Source organism: Amyelois transitella, chromosome 10 (assembly GCF_032362555.1).
Source record: "Amyelois transitella isolate CPQ chromosome 10, ilAmyTran1.1, whole genome shotgun sequence".
Classification (NCBI taxonomy): domain Eukaryota; kingdom Metazoa; phylum Arthropoda; class Insecta; order Lepidoptera; family Pyralidae; genus Amyelois; species Amyelois transitella.
In genome coordinates, this window is record NC_083513.1 from 7,344,407 (window position 1) to 7,364,345 (window position 19,939).

A 19,939-nucleotide genomic window follows, 5' to 3' on the forward strand; every position below is an offset into this window, starting at 1 on the left:
AGTTTGTATTGATTCTGCATGTCAATGTTTGATAAAGATTTAATGATCATAATTTTAAAACGATGCACAATTTCATGCCCCAAGATAAAACATAAAGCAGCATATTTTACCAAAATATTAAATATTTAAATTTGCGGTAGCTACAATTACGGACGCATAAATCATGATGTTTGAGTAAACCAAGCCTAAATCGAAACAAGATAAGCCAGGGCGTCGTGAAAATCCACATAAAACCCGCAAAAACATTCGAAAATGATTTATACTGGCCCCGATCTGTTTGGGAGGCTTCGCGAGAACAAAAACAGATTATCGAAATCCCAGTTATTTCGAACAATCGGCCCTGGACCCGGATCTACGAATGGAGGAAAAACAATGCTTAATTTATCTGCTTAAATACCCAAACTAAGATAGAAGAAAAGAAGATAGAAGAAGAAAACTACTTCTAAAATTATAAATTTAAACAGTAAATTTGATATTTTCCCTTGTTGCACGTCACCTTGAGTCTTAGTTAAAAAAGTATACTGATTCTAGTTAGAATTTATGCTCGCTAAGTACTGTTTATGTTCATCGGACTTACAATGCGAGCCGAGATTCAAGTTGCACCTAAACTAAATAAAAAACACTAAATTAATAACATGTGATATTAGAATCAATGAAGTACATCAATTCATTCCATTCTCTCTAAAAGAGAACAATAGATATTTGACTAATCATCAAACTCAAAAAATAAATAAAAAATACAGGGTCTTATAAACAGATCGCAACTCCTCTAAAGATGGAAGTCTGTCCTTAAGATCGTAACTAATGGTAATGTATTTAACCCCATTTTTTCCCTAATTAAAGTCGCTTGGTGACCCGGAACGTTTTTCCCGGGGTCCATTATATACTGTCGGCTATAGTTAACCCCATAAATGTTATCTTACTCTCGAAAATACTTTCCGAACGCTAGAGGAAATTTTATTCTTCTATATACAGACGTGCATCTTACAAACTTTTCAGTTTGTATATTTTTCCTGTAGTTTTAAGCGGGGAAAGGATAACGATGTGTGTTTTCGGAAATTTCTATTAAAGAAGAGAACGTACATGTTACATTGTTTAATAATAATGGCGAGCTGTTGGGGAGTAGCGACCCCACGGACCTGAGTGCTCCCAGGGGAGGCCCCTGTTCCTCGCCTCCGATCTTCCTTCGCCAAGGTCGGAGTGGAAACCGATGAGGGACAGGACCCCTACCTCTGGCTTGCCTTAACCGGCCGGTCAGAGTGGAGTCGCGAGAGCTATACGCTCGAAGGATGGAAGTGTAAAATGTCATAACGCCGGGGGTGCCTGACTGGATCACCACGATTTCACGCCCCGCAGTCTCACCTCTCGACATCCTTAGCCACCCACGCCGATGTTGCCCCTTTGTTGCTTATCATGGTGACTGATTTGAGGGGCCCATTTAGTGAGTGGCGAGTCACCACCTGCCACATAATAGTCAAGTATTCATGATTATGGCAGGTGTCCGAACTTCTCCAGCAATAGCCCAGTTTAAATCCATCCAAACGTCAACTCCATAACCCATCTTTCTTTTCCTTATTTTGTAATAGCTCCACCTCCTGCCGAGACCTGTTCATGGACATATCGTGTATTGATATGGCCGGGAACGGGTTTTGGCAGGAGAACAACATAACATCAACTTCTCCAAAGGGCCTCTACGTGTTGGATTTATATCCCCACGCAAGCCTCTCAAAAATCCGGGGTGTATAGACCCGTGAAACCCAAGAGGAGAAACATAATAATAATAATAAACGTTTATTATCTCTTCCACAAAGTGATCCTTATAGCTAATAGGGTGTACATTTAGTTTTGCGTTTGTGGACGTGGTCAACTTTGTTTGGAGACTAGTCCCTGAAATAGGTTCCTAGTGGAATCTGTGCCACAGGTGACTAGGCCCCGCCCTCAGATCGCATCGTCTTTGGATTTACAATATGTGGTGCTAAATGGGTAAATTAGGTACTAAAAACTACAAAACTAAAATTACTATAACCTAAGTTTAAATATTACAAAAAAGGAAGCGAAAAATTTATATAAATACTGCTATGATGTGTATAAGTGTGGTTAGTGGGCTTTGTAGGTGTTTGTAGCTAAATAGGCGATAGAGTGTGTGTGTGGTGTGTTTTATGTGTGCGAGAGTGAGCGCGTGTAGGGAGATTGAGATATTGAGTGTGTATTACCTAGAGTTAGTCCATTTTTCGCTGGATAGTCTTGTATCATATAGTTGGTCTAAGTAGTTCTTCAGTGCTGTCGTAGTCCAGGCTTTTAAGGTAAGTGGTGATGGAAGCTTTGCATGAAAATTTTGGGAGGGGATATATATTAAGTTTTGAGTTAAGTTTATTATATAGGTATGGGCCGAGGTAGCAGAAGAAATGGAAGGAGGTAGCTGTTCTCAAGGGGATGTAGGGGCAGACGGCTTTTATTCTTCGAACGTCTGTTGTTGCCAGCTTAGGATCGAATTGAACTAGGGCATGCTGTTTTAAAATTGTGTGTAGTACGAAAGATTGCCTAACCGTCAGGACGGCCCAGAGTTTATATAGATCAGATGTAGGGTGGCGGAAAGGAAGGCCTGCCGCAACTTTGAGAACTGCTCGTTGAGCTCTTTCCACTTCTATAAGCGTGGTTTTAGCTGTTCCTCCCCAGGATGTTATGCAGTAGACTACCAGCGACTGGCACAGAGCATTGTATATCATCTTCATTACTTTACGGTCAGCGCAGTGTCTTAGAGTCTTGAAGATGTATATAAGCTTCCTCATCCTTGCGGCTAGTGACTCCGCGTGGGGAGTAAAGGTCAGCGTGTGGTCCACTGTAACGCCGAGGTATTTAAAGTGTTCCACTCTTTGGAGAGGCGGGCAAGAGCAGAGCGGGTGGCTTTGTAAGGAATTGTGGGCCCGTATTTCCAGGTTTAAGGGTGGAAGAAGATTGGTCTTTAATGCGAAGGGAACATATTTGGTTTTTTTGACGTTTAGGGTAAGCAGGTTCTGTGTTAGCCAATTTTGCACCTGGTCAAAACCTTTTTGCGCTCTTACGAAGGTGTCTTCCCACGTGTTGTCAGCAAAAAATAGAGCAGTGTCATCGGCGAATGCCAGGATTTTCCCCCCCTGAAGCTGGAGGCGACATAAGCTGTCTATGTAGATAAGGAAGAGGGTGGGAGAGACACTGCTACCTTGAGGCACCCCGAAAGAAAGAGAGATTTCGTCGCTAGACCACTCTCCGATCCTGGTAATTTGTGTTCTATGGGTAAGGAAGTCGGTGAAGAGCTTGAGTGGTATCCCTCTGATTCCCATTCTTTCTAGTTTGGCCAGCAGGTGAGGGATGGAGACTGAGTCAAAGGCCTTGGTAAAATCGAGGAAGAGGGTGACACACTTCTTCTTGTCGTCCAGAGAGGTGATGATGGAGTGGACCAAGTCGTGGACGGCGTCGCTGGTTGATTTGCCTGCCCGGAAACCATACTGTGAAGGCGCAAGGAGGTTGTTTGATTCCAGGAATTGGATTAATCTATTATTCATGATTCGTTCTAGTATTTTTGATAGGGCCGGCAGAATAGAGATGGGTCTGTAGTTATCTAGTAAGTCTTTTTCCCCGTTTTTATGAATGGGTTTTATAAGAGCTCTTTTGAAAACCGAGGGAAAGACTCCTTGTGATAGCGATAAGTTGCATATGTGAGTGATCGGATTGGTGAGTAGTTGGGCATATCTTTTTATGATTTTTGTAGATATTTGGTCCAGCCCCACTGCACACTTCTCTTTTAAGCCCCTTATAATGTAAAAGACCTCTTCTTCCAACACCGGAGCCATTTGTAGACTATGTAGAGAGGTGAGGGGCGGCTGCGTGTAAGGGCTCTGCGCGTTGCCGTCAGTTGGGAATTTTTTAGCGAGGCTTTCACCCACATCTGCGAAGAATCTATTCACCGTGTTTGTGCTTTTTTTAGGGTCACTGTTTGCGATAAGGGCTAGTGAGTGGTCCGGGGGCCGTTTGGAGCCGCTTATATTCTTGATGGCCTCCCACAGATGTTTTTGATTACTGCGTGCGTTTTTTATAAGTTGTTTTTCGTACCTCCGTTTGGCCTTTTTAAGCGTTATAGCACAAAAATTTCTGTAGCGCTTATATGTGATGGTAAGGATTTCGTTGTTCGGGTCTTTTTTGTGTTTCCTATGTAGATTGTCCCTGTTTTTGATGCACCGCAAAAGACCACTAGTTATCCAGGGTTTTTCAATGCATTTCCTTTTGGGGGTTCTTTTTGGTGAGGTCGCTTTGCTTATAGCTGCGGTTAGGATGTCTATGAGAATGTTAGTGGCAGTGTTTGCGTCTGAACATGACAGAACCGGTGAGAATGATAGTGACCGCATCGTTGAGTCTAAAGCTTCATAGTTGATATGTTGGTTTCTATCTACCCCTTTGAGCTGGTTTTTTTTCATATTGAGGCTACAGGCCACTGTGAAGTGGTCGGTTAGCGTTGAGTCTATGACCAGGCAAGACGCTTCCAGTTTAGTTTTTACCATCATGTGGTCATAGCAGGTGAACCCGTGTGTGGGAAGGGTGTGTCCTGAGAGCATGCCATGAGTGGCCAGCATGTTTAGATATTCGTAGTGGTGTTTTATGGGGTTATTTGGAACTATATCTATGTTTACGTCGCCGCATAGGATAATGTTTTGAAAACTATTAAGTTTAGCCAGGGTGAGATCAAGTGAATTTAGAAACTTGGAGGGGTCTCTGTGTGCAGGCGGCCGGTAGATACCCACAATGCATGTTGTCTGATTGATTTTTAAAATGAGGCAATTGGCATTCTCAACTTGGGGTTCTTCTGCCGTCGCGTTCAGATGCTTGTTGTAAAAAATAGTGACTCCTTCGTTCTGTGTCTTATTTTGCGAGGTGCATGCGTGCAGGTAGTTGGGGAGCTCAGGAACATATTTGGATCCAGGAAGCCAACATTCAGACAGTACTATTACATCCCAGGGTATCTCGGAGCTTTGTAGGAGCGCTGTGAACTCTGGCATATTGCAGTTTATGCTGCGGATATTTTGTGAAATGATGTTTATGGTATGGTTGTTACAGAGTATATGATGTTTAACCTCATCAGTACTACACTCAATAACTCGTGCCGAAGACAGGGAGTCCAGATCCCGGGCTATATGTTGCATAGTATTCATGCTATTTTATGTGCATATATTCATATAAGTTATGTATTGTCACGAAACTCGCGTGACAATAGTAAGAAGTAGAGTTTTTAATATATGTAGCTCGGTTTCGGGTCCCCCCGTCAGAAACGTTTGTGTTGTTTTTAGTTTTGTGGCTGTGATTGTATCGACGCGTAACTCTCTGTAAATGTTTGCTGGTGTGTATCAAGTATTTATGAAAGTATTTGTAAGTGTGTGTATACATGGTGTAGTTTAAGCTTAGTATTAATATTGCTTCCCGTGGTATAAAGTTATATAAGATTAAAAAGACTATGGAATATAATACATGCAGGAAATATTTTAATAAAGATTTCTTAAAAGCTAGTTGTAATTTACATTTTGTTAGTGAATGAAAACTGGCATATCGGTATTTATACCTTAGGAATACTGCGAGCAGCCAACCGAGTGCCGCTGTGGCTAGTCACAGGAAGCCTAAAAGTTGTTCTTCTTCTTCGATGGGAATAGGCTTGCCGCTCTCTTCTTTCTTCACGTAAACTTTGCCGAAAGATGTCCATGCCGAAGTCAGCTTGTGGTTTCTAACTCCCTCTCTTGCGAGATAGTAGATGTGCCTGGATTTGGCTGTGAGTGACTCAGAAATATAGATAGTGCGCTGCTGTCCGGGAATCTTAAGCATCCCGGAATTCAAGGACGGTTCCTTTTGTAGTCTGCGGTTTTTGTTGAAAGATTTGTATGTGGCAATTAATGAGTCTTTGCGCAGAGCGGTGGTAAGGTTTACCACAATGGTGTCAGACTTTGTCCTATGAATATTACTTATGTCTGCCTCAGTTATTGATTTTCCCATACCAATTGTGGTTGAGATGTCTTTAACTATGTTTATGAGGGCTTCTTTGTTTTCCTCTTTTTGAGCTGGTAAGTTACGAATCTCTAGCGAGGTGCTTAACTGTCGTTTCTCAAGAGATTCAACTTTGTTTTTTAGCGTGGATATTTCATTTTTGAATTGGTTGTTTTCTTGTTCGAGTGAAATTATTTTTGTCACCATCTCTTTGTGATTGGTTGACATGGTAGATACTGTTTTTTGGATGTCTTGATTTTGTTGTAGAATGACGAGTAAGGTGTTATTCAAAGCCTCGAATTTGCTCTCGAATATGCTCACTAGCTCGACGTTGGCGGGTGAGTTGGATGTAGTGTCTTCAAAGGTTCGCTTATGCCGTTTAGTGACATTCATGTATTGCTCCAATGGGTTTCTGGTGCATGCAGTGTGGAGTGCTGAGTCGGAGTTATAGTGCTCTAAATTAGTCAAGTTAGCAGGTACAAGGATCGATTCGCTACGAGGCGGAGAACGTTGCACTGACATTCTAATGTGAGAGAATCTAGGCCTAAATGAACGACGGCCGGCGGACGCGCTGGGGGCGTAGCTTGTATAGGCGCGGCTAAGCAGTGGGGCAGGCGGCAGTAGAGATGGTAGCAGATGGCGGGGGGGCGCAGTATTATTGGTTATTTAGTTATAATGTTGTCCTGCTTGCGTTTGCGCTGTGGGGCGTGGCTTGCGGGGCAACGGCTAAGCAGTGGGGCAGGCGGCGGTAGAGATGGTAACCGATGGCGGGAGGCGCGGTATTGTTGGTTGCTTAGTTCTACTTGTTGTCCTGCTTGCGCTTGCGCGTTTTTTTTTTTTTTTTTTTTTTTTTTTTTTTTTCCATTTTTATTTATTTATTTATTTATTATTATCACACAAAACAGATAACAACTATTACAAAAATTACATTAAAAAAAAAAAAAAAAAGATATTAAAAACGGGTTGCAATCCAAAACATGTGTGTACACAAAAAACAATTAATCGAGAATATTCTTACGGTCTAAGAGATAACCCAAAGAAGAATTCAATACAAATTTAATACAAAAAAGAAGAATTTAATACAAAAAAGGAAACTAAATATATAAGTTATTAAGTAGGTACCCTAGTTATTATGCTCCTGTAACACAGTACAGGATGTCTTTGACTATTTTAATATAGGAGCCAAGTTTTGAATTAAAAATATCAAATTCAGGGTTATCTAACATCACCTCGTTATACTGACGGGCCATCCTAACAATGGGGTTATAAAATGAGGTATTATTTTTATAAGTTTGTAAAGCGAAAAGTTTTGTTCGATTAGCCCTGCGGTTGCTATATCTAGTGTTAAAAGATAGTTGAGAGAGCAAGGAAGGAACATCAATTATAGAGTGAATTATTTTATACAAATAAATAAAATCAAAATATTTTCTGCGTGATTCCAACTTCTGTATGTTAAACATTGATAGTCTTGCCTCATAATCGAGAGCGGTACGACTCAAATGTTGACGATAACATAAAAATCGTAAGCACTTTTTTTGAACTCGCTCTATTTCATCCACATGTACCTTGTAGTGTGGTGACCATATTGGGCTGCCGTATTCCAAAATTGATCTGACCAAGGTATTAAATAAATATATAATTGACTGAGGCTTTTTAAAACCTTTAGTGGATCTGAATACAAACCCAAGGAGCTGATTTGCTCTTTTTGTTATATGGTCGTAATGTGCTCTGAAAGTCAGTTTGTCATCAAACATAACACCTAGATCTTTGACAACATTACATCTTTTAAGGACCTGGTTTTCAATAGTATAGTCAACAACAATCTTATTACACTTGTTAGTGAATGTTATGACGAAACATTTGCCTATGTTGAGATTCATAAGTTTTTCCTTGCACCAATTTGAAATGGTATCTAAATCTCTCTGTAACAATTTACAATCGTTGGTGTTCTCAATAGTTTTAAATATTTTTAAATCATCAGCGTACAAGAGACATTCACAAGATAGGCGCTCGATAAGACTGTTAATGAACACAACAAAGAGTAAAGGTCCCAAATGTGACCCCTGCGGCACACCCGATGCCACTGCAATGGGAGATGAAGTATACCCTCTCAAGGTCACCAGCTGGCTTCTTTTGTCTAGGTAGGACGTCAACCATCGCAAGAGGTTACCGTGAATACCACAGGAGGCAAGTTCGATGCAAAGCTGAGTATGACTGACCTTGTCAAAGGCTTTCGAAAAGTCTGTATAGACAGAGTCAACCTGACCACCTGTCGCAAAGCTCTTACATAAATAGTTTTTGTATTCAAGAAGATTGGTCACGGTTGATCTCGATTTCACAAAGCCATGCTGCCTTTCAGATATGATTGGTTTAAAATGATTGTATAACTGATTGTGAACCAACAATTCCAAAAGCATAGCAAGACATGACAAGATGCTTATTTGTCTATAATTCTCACAACGAGACTTATCTCCGCTTTTATACACAGGAATGATATGAGCTATTTTCCATCGTTTAGGGAAGGCTCCCAGTGTTAGCGATTTATTAAATAAAATGTAGAGCGGCGTACATAGCTCATTAGCACATTTTTTTATGAAAAACGGAGGTAGTTCGTCAGGCCCAGGACCTTTCTTGGCATCCAATTGTTTGATTTTCATCATAATATCTTTTTCGGTAATATTAATATGAGACAATGTGCTAATCGCTCCATTCGAGAATAACTCATTACTGCGGCCGGATTGATTTATGGATGATTCACCCTCCTCAGAATCTGATTGAAACACTGATCCGAAATATTGCGAAAACATTTCACAGATATCTCGGCCATTAGAGGAAGAGGAATCACCCAATTGCATAACTTGAGGCATTGAGGAATGTCCCTTTCTATTGTTAACGAATTTCCAAAAATGTTTTATATTATCCGACAATGATTCTTCAATTGAAGCAATATATTTCTTATAGCACTGATCAGAAATTTTTTTCGATCTGGCCCGAAGTAGAGAGAATGTGTCATAATCTCTAGGATTATTAAATTTTTTGTAAAGTTTATGATATTTATTTTTTTCTTCTATGCACTTTATTAATGATTTACTGTACCAAACGGGATAATTTTGGGGCTTTACAGAAGTAAAGGGAGTGTGTCTCTTAATAATTTCAAAAAGCTTATCGTAAAATATGTCTGTGCATACATCTAAATCAGAATTCGACAATAAATCATACCAGTTCACCACGCTTAATTCGCATCGAATATTTTCATAATCACACTTCCAAAAGTTAAATCTTTTTTTATTTAAACAATTTAATCCTTTATCAATGTAGGGTTTCAAAGGAAATTGGAATTGTAAAGCAGGATGATGCTTATCTTTTAAACTCAACGGTTCGGCCTGAGTAACAGATAGAGTTTCATTTGATGAGAATACTAAGTCGAGGTAACGACCATTTTCGTTTGGTATTTTGTTACTCTGATATAGGTGACAAAGTGACATAAATTCTTGCAAGAGCACCAGTTTTTTCTTATTATGTGGGGTGTGTAATGGCCCATCACTAACGAGACCTATAGGAGAATATGCAGGGGTGTTAAAATCTCCTACGATTAGGAATTGATCATCCTGGCAGTAATTCAACAAAACATTTTGACAATTTGTGTAGAATTCGTCTAACTTTGAAACAATTAAATCAGGTGGAAGATAACAAACACATATATGAAGTTTAAGTGAACTAGAAGCATTCAATATTATAGTGATCCAGATATCCTCCAGACTGCTGTCCCAACATGCCCTCCGAACAACCCGAAAAGACTTTTTAATAGCAAGAATTACTCCACCGCCTTCCTCTTTAGAAGAATTAGTATATTGCAAGCGATCTTTTCTGAAAATATTGTAACGAGAGTCTATAACCTCACCGTCAAATATACCTTGATTCAGGTTGGTTTCCGTTAGGCATATTACGTCATAGTCGGAGTTCAATATATTATGATACAATTGTGGTAATTTAGTACGTATTCTATTGACGTTTTGATATATTACACTAATCATTATGAAGGATTAAAAGAAACACAATATAAAACTTTATGTTCAACATTTTAACTCAATCACGAAAACTTGTTAAGATGATCAATAGTTTTAATGAGGTGGGCAGGACTTTGTTCGTCCTTCCGAATGTATACCTGTCCGAAACGAACCCAGACAAATTTGTATTTTTTATCTCTACAAAACTTCCGTGCAGCGCTATGTACTTCTTTAGCTTCTGGGGACAAATGTTCGGCCACGTAAATTCTGCGAGTTTCTCCTTTAAGGCCAATGTGAGTCGAAGCAAGTTTGTCTTTTGGATGAGATTTATTAAAGCGAGTCACTGATGACAGGATATGATCGCGAAGCCGTTGAGATGAAAGAGAGACAATAATATTACGTGGTCTATCCGTGGAAGGGTCCATTTTAGCAACCCGGCGACACGCTCTCACGTCGCTATCAGAAATATCAACTTTTAAGCACTCACAGAGCTTTTTAAATAATCCCATTAAATTTTCATTTTTATTTTCGGGAACCTCGTGTATCTCTAGATTCAAATCACGTGATATTTTTTCCATCGTTTGTATTCGGGATTGTAGTTTGACGAGCGAAGTCTGTGTTTTAGACATGTCTGACTGCAGTTGTTTAATAATAGTGTCCTTATCCCTGATATCCGATCTCAGGTCAGCTTGTTCGGCAGCCAAGTAGTCAGTTGTAGATGTGAAATCGCTTTTCAAATTTTCAACTGCTCTATTTACGTGAGTAACCACCATTTTTTCAATGTCCTTGTTAAGTGCAGATCTCAAGTTAGTCATAATAGATGAGTCGGGGGCCAACTTTAAGTCGAAGAGTTTACTTATGCTTTCCATCGTAACCGGTACGTTGGCTAAGTTAGTACATGGTTGAGTTTGAGACATGCTACTAATATTGGTACTCACGTCCTGTGTTGCATCGCCGAAAGAAATATTCATAGACTCGTTGAGAGATTGAATCAGGCCTTTCTGATATCGCTGGCGGCATGGAGTATCATCGTTGTTTACTCGCCGAGTAACATTTTGGCAATAAGGACAACTTAATGCTTTTATTTGATCAGGGTTAAGCGCTTCGCAGCAATCTTTTGTCAGATTTAAACATTCAAAACAATACTCAGATTTGCAGCTATTGCATTTCAAAAAGTTTTTATCACTTAGAACTGATTTACAACCGTGGCAAATCATTTTCGTTATTTTTGGTAGGAAAAGTAACAAAACAAGCAGTATAAGGCAATCAGACCTCACAAAGAGCTAAGAGCGCATATATCTCAAGCGCCGCATTGATCGTAGAAACCGCGGTTCGTAGAAGCCACACAGTAGGTTTAATGAAATATGTTAGGAGCGAGAGCAGCGTCAAAAGTACCAGGCGATCAGAGCGCTCCCTGTTATTTTGGGAACTTTTATAAGTGCGGCAACACTTCATATGTCAGATTCAATTTTGATGCTGTCAATTGATATTGACAAATCAGTTATTTGACAGATGTGGGTAGTTATCTTGAATAATTTGAATGATAAAATTATGTGGGTATAAAAATATGACTTATCTTCAATGTTTACTGTCGTAATCCGGTTATAAATTTCTTGAATAACACTCAAGTGGATATATGCGATGTTATACTATTGATTTAGATCACTTTCACTCGAAAATATTTGGTATTTCGGAAAATTTCAAATAATAAACTGAGAGCGTACTGTTAACAGAGCAAGGCAGTGTTGCCAAACCCTAGTTTGTTGAAGTTGTGAACAATTTGTTACAACTTTAGGATTAAACTCGGTTAATACACATCTGACTAAATAATATCTGCTAGCCATTATAAGTACTGAGTAAATTAATAAAACTAAGTAATCCACTTCAAGATTTTAAATAGACATCTGTATCCATAAATAATGTTACTGTCGTTTTATCTCACAAGCTCTATTGAATTTCTTTTTAATTTTACAGTAAAGTATTTCTAAACTCTCGCATTAAAAGCACGCTATCCTCTTCTGCGTACACCCCACTAAATATGTGCAAAATTTCATGAAGGTCGGTTCAATTGTTACACAGTGAAAAGGTACAAATAAATTTACTTTCAATTTATAATATTAATATGGATTCAAATAATAAAATAAATATTAATCACTAAAAGGAATTGGACGTGCTCAGCAATACCAACTCCATAAAACCCTTTTTTTCTCAGCTCCATGTTTGAGCCACATCTGAACACTTGTGTCATAAAAGAATCGACTGGTATAAAAAACGGTCAGACCAAATCTGCTGGGACCAGTCGATATAACCACGTATTTAGCTTTGATTTTATCGTTTGCGATCGTGTTTACGTATACTCGTACATATGGACGAATCAATAGATTTGATGTACGTGTAATTAAGGTATTTATAGGTTTTCCTGTTGGGCAAAGATATTTAATGTTCATTTGTTACTACATTTGAGATGTTTTTGCAACGAATCGAATTGAAAAAGAATAATTTTATTTGACGGCATCTGTGGCGCAGCGGTGAGCTTGCCTGCGACACTGGATATCCCGGATTCGAATACCGGATAAGGTATGACTGGAAATATACTTTCTCTGATTAGCCTGGCTCTTGGATAAGTACTTTATAAGTATTTATTATAAAATTTAGTATCGTTGAGTTCGTAACACAAGTCTCGACAAGACTTACTTCAAGGCTAACTCAATCTGTGTAATCTGTCCCGTATATAATTAAATTTATTTATATATTTGAGTATATGTGCTATGGAAGTGATATTATTATTCTGGGAACATAAGTTTCTTCGATTAAATTAATGCGATTTTAAGAAGAGTACAGAGGTTAAGAAAGTATAAAGAAGGAAAGAGAACACAGAACAAGAACCATATTCTTATCTTAATATTATTCAAGAAGCTTTGTTTTCTTTTTTTTATAGAAATTTAATTTTAGAATATACAAAAAAGTAAATCAACGTGTCCAAAGAGCGTTAGTTATTTAAGATTTAGTAAATTATTTTCACCCTTCCGTACCGACAGGCGTATAAACTTTAAAGTCCCGAGCACATACCGACATAATTTGAGTAGCGCAATTAATGCGACCGAAAATGAGCTAGTCGGTACTGGACTTAAATAACTTTACATGGCTCGGTCTTTCCCGTCGATTCCCGAATGAACCCGAACGCTTCTATTTAGACTTGTTCGTAGACAGCGGCGTAGCGGCAGTCGCTCGTAGCACTCGTAGCGCGAGGGTCTACGCGCGTTCTACGATCGCTAATCGCATTTAGTTGTAATTAAAATATTGCCAATTTAAAAATTGCAGAAAAACATATTCTTTCTTTCCGTTAAAGTGATTTCTATAGCAAGTTTTTTACGTGTGTTTGGATGTTCTTCATAATCGGTAAGTGATTTTTAATGAATTACTAATGTGTTTATTGGCTTTCGAGGCAAGCGTGAAAGTGTTCTATTTTTTGATTTTAATCATTTCTTTTTTAGTATTACAATTTGACTACTGTATTAAATATGATCAATTTATGCAATTAGTTTGCTGAATAAATAAATTAATTGAATAGAGCGTGAGTTTCAGAAAAATATGTTTTGCTTTTTCGTTTCATCTATAGAATAAGTTTATAGATTGAATTAATAACCTACTAAGAAACAAGACTATAAAATTACAAAATCGAAATATTTTTTAGACATTATAACTTCTCAACTAAATAAGGGTTTAATTCGATCCTACATGTCCCATTTTACTTTGATAAAAGTCGAATAAGCTTTTAAGCTTACAATTTGTACAAACATACATCATGTCATTACATTTTACGGGGTGGACAGAATTTAATGGTTTCAGGACTCAAGGCCGGGTTCAACCAAATAGTTTAATATGGTTTGTACTGCGACAGTACATATATTAACGTATTTATCCCTTATATGGTAGACAGAGCCCACAGTCTTAAATACTCTTTAATAATAAAACTACGTGTTTGTTGTTGATTTGACAGTGCAGTCATATTTTAATGCATTTATTTTCTTCAATGTATGCTTAAAACTTGGCGCCCGTAGAAATTCCCAAAAGAAAATCTCCTGATTGTTTAGTCTAAGTATTTGTTCACAATTTCATCAAGTGTCCTAAAATTATAATCAGTATCGATATGAAAACTTACATACATACATACATATATACAGTCACGTCTAAATCCAATGCTTGGTATTCAGAGCCAACAGTCTTAAAAAAACTGAAGTGCCACATTCAGCTGTATGGCTTTGTGATGGAATTGAGATTCAAATAGAGACACGTTACTAGCCCTTCGCCCAAAAGAGAAATCGCCTTTTACGACCTCCATGGAAAAGTTAAAGAGTGGTTTTGTTCAAACGTGCCGAAAACCACACGGCAATGTATGGATACTTGAACTTTTAATTATCTTATAACTTTTGTTAATTGTAAACTGGATATCTAATAAAGGATCTTATCTATTTCATGAATTTAATTAGTGAAACATGCTTATTTCTCTCCATACTTCCCTGAGGCATGATCTATGCGAAGCCTACTTGAGATAATTAATTAGGCCTTTAGAAATGCCTGCGGCAGACGTATTCCCTTACTCTCTTCACAATAAGGCTTTGTCATGATACTCGTACCTGGAACAAGAGTGAATGTCTCCTTTAGAATTTGAGTTACTTCATCGCCTTACGTATTAATACAGAACTTTGAGCTTTAACTTATTATGATGACTTAGTGTCGTGCGGTTCTCGGGACTTAAGAAAAGTACCAATCTATGTCGTAAAAGGCGACTAAAAAAATGGCTAATAAGCGTGGGATTCTCCTTTTAGACGATGGGTTAGCAACCTGTCACTATTCTCAATTCCATCATTAAGCTTTACAGCTGAACTTAGCCTTTCAGTCTTTTCAAGACTGTTGGCTCTGTCTATCCCGCAAGAGATATAGATGTGATTATTTGTATGTAAAACTTGGCTATCGGTGAGTTTCAATAACGTTATAATATATTACCTAAAGAATGATTTATAGGTACTCTCTAAGATAATTCAAAATTTCTCAGTAAAACACAGCCTCGGGAAATATATGCACTTAAGAATTATTGTTGTATTTTTGAGACAATTGTTTGGTTGTCTGTTAGAGTTTAATTAAGAATCTTAGTAGATAGTATATTTGTGATTTCTTTGTCTGAAAAAGATTAATACAAAAACCACTGAATTTTGGTATTATTTCATTAAAATGCTACAGTTGGGAGTATTTTCATCCACAGTAGCGGAGCTCCAAGGAATTTCTATTACAGATTCCCGCTATTTTTTTTGTTATAAATTTTATACGTTGCTATGGAATGTCGGAAAGCGGACCCCGGGTCCCAAATCATAGAAAAAAATTAACTGTTATAGAACACGCATTATTAAAGAGCTTTATGCATTTTATAAAAAATTGTATTCATCTTTTTCGGAATCTCAATTAACTTGTTTGCCTTAAATGTCAAAAAAGTTACAAGGATATTTCCTCGGTAAGCCGCAAAAATAAAATTAATTCAGCGTCTCCGTCACTCTGGCGTATCGGCGTCGACGTTAATCGATTAAACGATGACTTTCAACAAAAAAATGGCGGTTAGAAAAAGTCTCCAGTAGCGGGTCCCCTACTATTGTTTGCATAACAAAAAACTCGCTTATAATGCTTCAAGCATTAATTTTAAATGTCAATGCCATGTGGTAATTCGAATATAGAATTATCCGAGGACACGATTTGAATAATTCTATCTCTTGGATAAATCTGTAAGTAGACTTCAATACTCAATGGGTAGTAAGGAATACCTTAATATTTTTAATGGAAGAGAAAGCTTGTAGTGATAATGGCGCCTTTTGCTGCCATGTTTTTAATAAATGATTATGAATTTGCTGTAATTTATTGTAGTGCAATAAAAAGTTACGTATTGTATGTATTGTAATACGCATAAGTAAATAACAAATTACTCTTAGTTCAGAGCTAAGGTGTCAGAACGTTATGGTTTTCACAGATATTCTCTTGGTACTTTAGGTAAAGTACTAACCGTTTTTTTATGAACAGTAAGTGTTCAATAGAAAATTTTCATTACAACATAATTTTTTTAACTAAACGTTATTCTTAACGAACCAATATCCTTAGATCTGTAATCTCTATTCTGTTCATACTTTATTAACATTCTCTTATTATTGTTCCCGTATCTTACTAAAAAATGGCATGAGCATTAATTCCGAATGTTAACCGCATTGTGTCAGTTAGCGCCTCAGGTCAGGGCAGTGTCTATTTAATGTGGGTTTAAATTAGGAGATAGCTACGTGTTTGGCGACGTGTGATATTAACGCGATATTAACCACCATTTGTATAACGTAGAGTGTGCAGAGATGCAAAATTTATCGTACATATAGAAGACGAGAAAATATTCATTTAGCAAAAAATTACACCATGACACATGATCATGATGACAACATTTGAAATCAGTTTATATAATGAATATTTCACCTATTTCTTTTTTATTATAGATCGGGTACAATTTAAATCCTTTGTCTGAGGAGATCTTACTCAACAGTTTTCACTTACCCAATTGTAAGACCAACAGCAATGTGACAAACTCAGCCACAAAATATTAAATAAACATTCAGACCCCAAAAGAAATATTCAGACAAAAATTATAAAAACTGTTTTGGATTAACAGAACAATTATAAAAACATTCATACCATTAAGTCGCCAAGATAGCAAATCATTACGCATTTTGAATGAAAATAAATTGAAATTTACTGTTGAAATGTTGTTAACCTAAACATGTGTGTAGGTGTAGAATATCTTGTTAGTAATTAATTTTACAAGTAACAAAACAAATATTCCCATGTTTACAGTTTCTTGCTGTCTTATGATCCTAAATAAACAACTACAATTTGCAGGCCCTTCCAGAAGTTGTGTTAAGTTGGTATGCAACACCTGTGTTATCTAAATATAGAGATTATAGAACTTTCACTACACATTTTGTCTTAGATTCACTTTTTTTATTAATTATAATATTAAAGTCAATCGTGAGTTTGCCTACCCTATTAAAATTAAAATATGTAAAGATACTTATTTATTAAAATATTATACAAAAAACACGCTTTTTGCTGGTGTTTGGCTGAGACTACCCTATACTCTTGTCACGATGCCTACAAACTATCATGCTTCATCCATATCTTTTTATGCAAATACGTCAGTTCAGGCCAATTTTGACCACAGATTATATCAAATAGAATCCAAAATAAATGAAACCAAAATATTAATTGAAATCTTTTTGATGATTTAAAAATATACACATTGAGAGCAATAAACTAAAAGTGCTTTAATCAAAAACAATCCTGACTTTTACACTCGTAGGAGGCCGTGGGACGTACGCGTAAATTTTAATACTTTGGAGTTTTTCTTCTACGTCTTTTATATTTTGCACTCTTAGCCTGAAAATCTCACAAGTTAGCAACTTTAGTGTTACTATGTACTATATAGTATGGGGCAAATTTGGCAGTAGTACCGTCAAACATAACTTTAGGGCTTATGCAAACTGATGTTCAAATAGATTAAGTTAAAATTATGCCACGGATTTATAGTTTACTAAGGCCTTTTATTAATTTGAAGGTACCCAGGCGACTAAGGTCAGCTCGTTGCTTTTTCTAACTGTTTTAAATTAACCTAGAAAAACCAAACAAATACAGTGTATGGATATTTAACAAGAAAAAAAAAATCTAATAATATCTACGAAGTTTTGGTTTGTTGATATCATCATTAATATTCATTAGCCAATGTCTTGAATGCTCTTCATACAGTTTCTGAATATAATGCCTCTTCCTTGCATTTTCCTAGTTACATACATCGGTCTCAGTTTTAAGAAAACTAGTTATAATACATTTTTTTAAATTTAATATCTTTGATTGGTAACTAACATTATTAATTACTTTATTTGCAATTCAAGATCTACAAGATTTTATTTAAATTTCGGTTTGGAACAAAAACCAATTAAATACGCCGAGACAGGTCAGCTACCGCAGTCCGCCTTAAGGCAATAGTTGGTTCACTGCCAACATCTGAAAGATGCTAGCTTCCGCTCTTCTCACTTACAAAGCTGGAAGCGCTTACACGCGCATTTTCTGAGATAACTAGTTAAAGCTTATTTAGTATGCTATTCCGTAGATCCTTAAATGGCGAATCTTTATTAATATTATGTAGAAAAAAAAAATATATTTTTGTTAATCACGAATACATTCACCATCTGCTTAACAAATGAAATAAAGCACTGAGAAAAAATTTTCAACCGGCCCCACATTGAATAAGGGTAATTTTGTTTTGGAAAATTTACGAGAGCAAACCTGATATGAAAGAAGGCTAGCAGAAGACTTGATTTCATCAAAAGAAAAATAAATACATGGGCAAAAGAATAAATGAATTAAAAATGGCGGCTTTATCGCTAATGCAATCTCTTACAGGCTACTTGTTTTAGAAAACTCCAGCAAACTGTGAAAACAGCATCAGTATTTCATTTAGAAGTAACCGTGTGAGACACATTTATAAAAACAGGCACTCAAGTTAATATTGACCGAAAGTCATGTGGTAAAACAGTACGAGTATAAAGATAATTTCGGAACATTGAATATATTTACATAAAAACAAAATAGAAGATGGGTAATCAATAGTAGAGTAAGAATTTAAAAAAAAACTATGTGTACATGCTAATTTACAAAACTTCTGGACGTATTTGAATTAAACTTTAATGTACATATTAGGCCTAGGCAACATAATGTATAGACATTACTTACTTTGTACAAACATTCATCAATGATCATTAGCATAAACCATCACTCAAATCTTTCTCTTCGAGTAACGCAAATTCTTAATTCATATTTAATATTCTTGGCATTTATTTTCTACTTAAGATCTGGAGAAGAGATAAGGGACAGAACAAGAAATTGTTTTTAACTGATTACAGAATTGGGTCATACTTGTATTGATGGAGTTTTGGTTGATGTCTGGTCAAGAGTAACCTAAACTGAGGAGTTTGCACGAAGAGAGTAATGAATGGGAATTATGCGAGTAAAGTATACAGATGTCTGACAATCTGTTATATGGCTACATTTAATCTAAATCACGTTTAAATCCCTTGCGAGGTAGACAATGCCAGTTTTGATGAGAGAGAAAGGTCACATTCAGCTGTATGACCTAATGACGGAATCCCGTCCCGGAATCCATCTAAAGAGGAATCCCAAGTTTAACTATTATATAACTTAGTCGGCTTTTACGACATTATTGGGAAAGATTAGGAGTGGTCTATTTTAAAGGCCGGGAACCACACAGCAAACTTAACATCAGATGTAAAATGTGAATGTTTCAAACAAATTCGTGTTCTAACCCGGCAAGTACGTGAGTTAAACAAAGGTGACACTTATCCCTTAAAAATACATGTCTCCAGTCCCGCGCTTGTCGAAATCGGATAATCAGAATTAGCATAATCCAGCTCTGTGAAATTTTGGTTAAATTAGGGTTGGCTACGTTCAGCTGTATGGCCTAATGATGGAATAGAGATTCAAATTGTGACAGGGACCTAGCCCTATCGCTTATAAAAGAATCCCAATTTTATTAACCTTTATCTCACTCGCCTTTAACGACATCTATGAAAAAGATATCACGTCGTAAGGGATAAAGATGTGATTAAATGTATGTATAGAAAAGATAATTTCATGTAAAATTTTAATACTATCACACTCAAAACTTCTATATACATATACATTATGTCAATAATGCCATGTCTCAACTACAAAAGATATGGAAGGACCGAAGCATTTCACGGAAGACAAAAAAGAAACTTGTCCACACTCTAGTCTTCTCCATATTTAGCTACGGCGCCGAGACATGGGTCCTGAAAAAGGCTGATAGAGAC

The 19,939-nt window shown here is 36.9% G+C and overlaps 3 protein-coding genes across 3 annotated transcripts in view; 1 reads left to right on the forward strand and 2 right to left on the reverse strand.

Annotated features, from left to right (window-relative positions):
* The window catches only part of LOC106136364 (protein toll), a 110,045-nt gene that overhangs the window by 85,836 nt on the left and 4,270 nt on the right, over positions 1 to 19,939 (forward strand). The gene's annotated exons all lie outside the window — the stretch shown is intronic.
* LOC132902173 (uncharacterized) lies at positions 7,134 to 10,037 on the reverse strand. Its single transcript, XM_060946258.1, has 3 exons — positions 9,095 to 10,037; positions 7,687 to 8,935; positions 7,134 to 7,254 (listed from the first exon to the last, which is right to left on the reverse strand). Exons 1-3 carry the CDS (start codon positions 10,035 to 10,037, stop codon positions 7,134 to 7,136), a joined length of 2,313 nt encoding a protein of 770 aa, XP_060802241.1.
* LOC132902174 (uncharacterized) lies at positions 10,094 to 11,227 on the reverse strand. The gene has a single exon (XM_060946259.1). It carries the CDS (start codon positions 11,225 to 11,227, stop codon positions 10,094 to 10,096), a length of 1,134 nt encoding a protein of 377 aa, XP_060802242.1.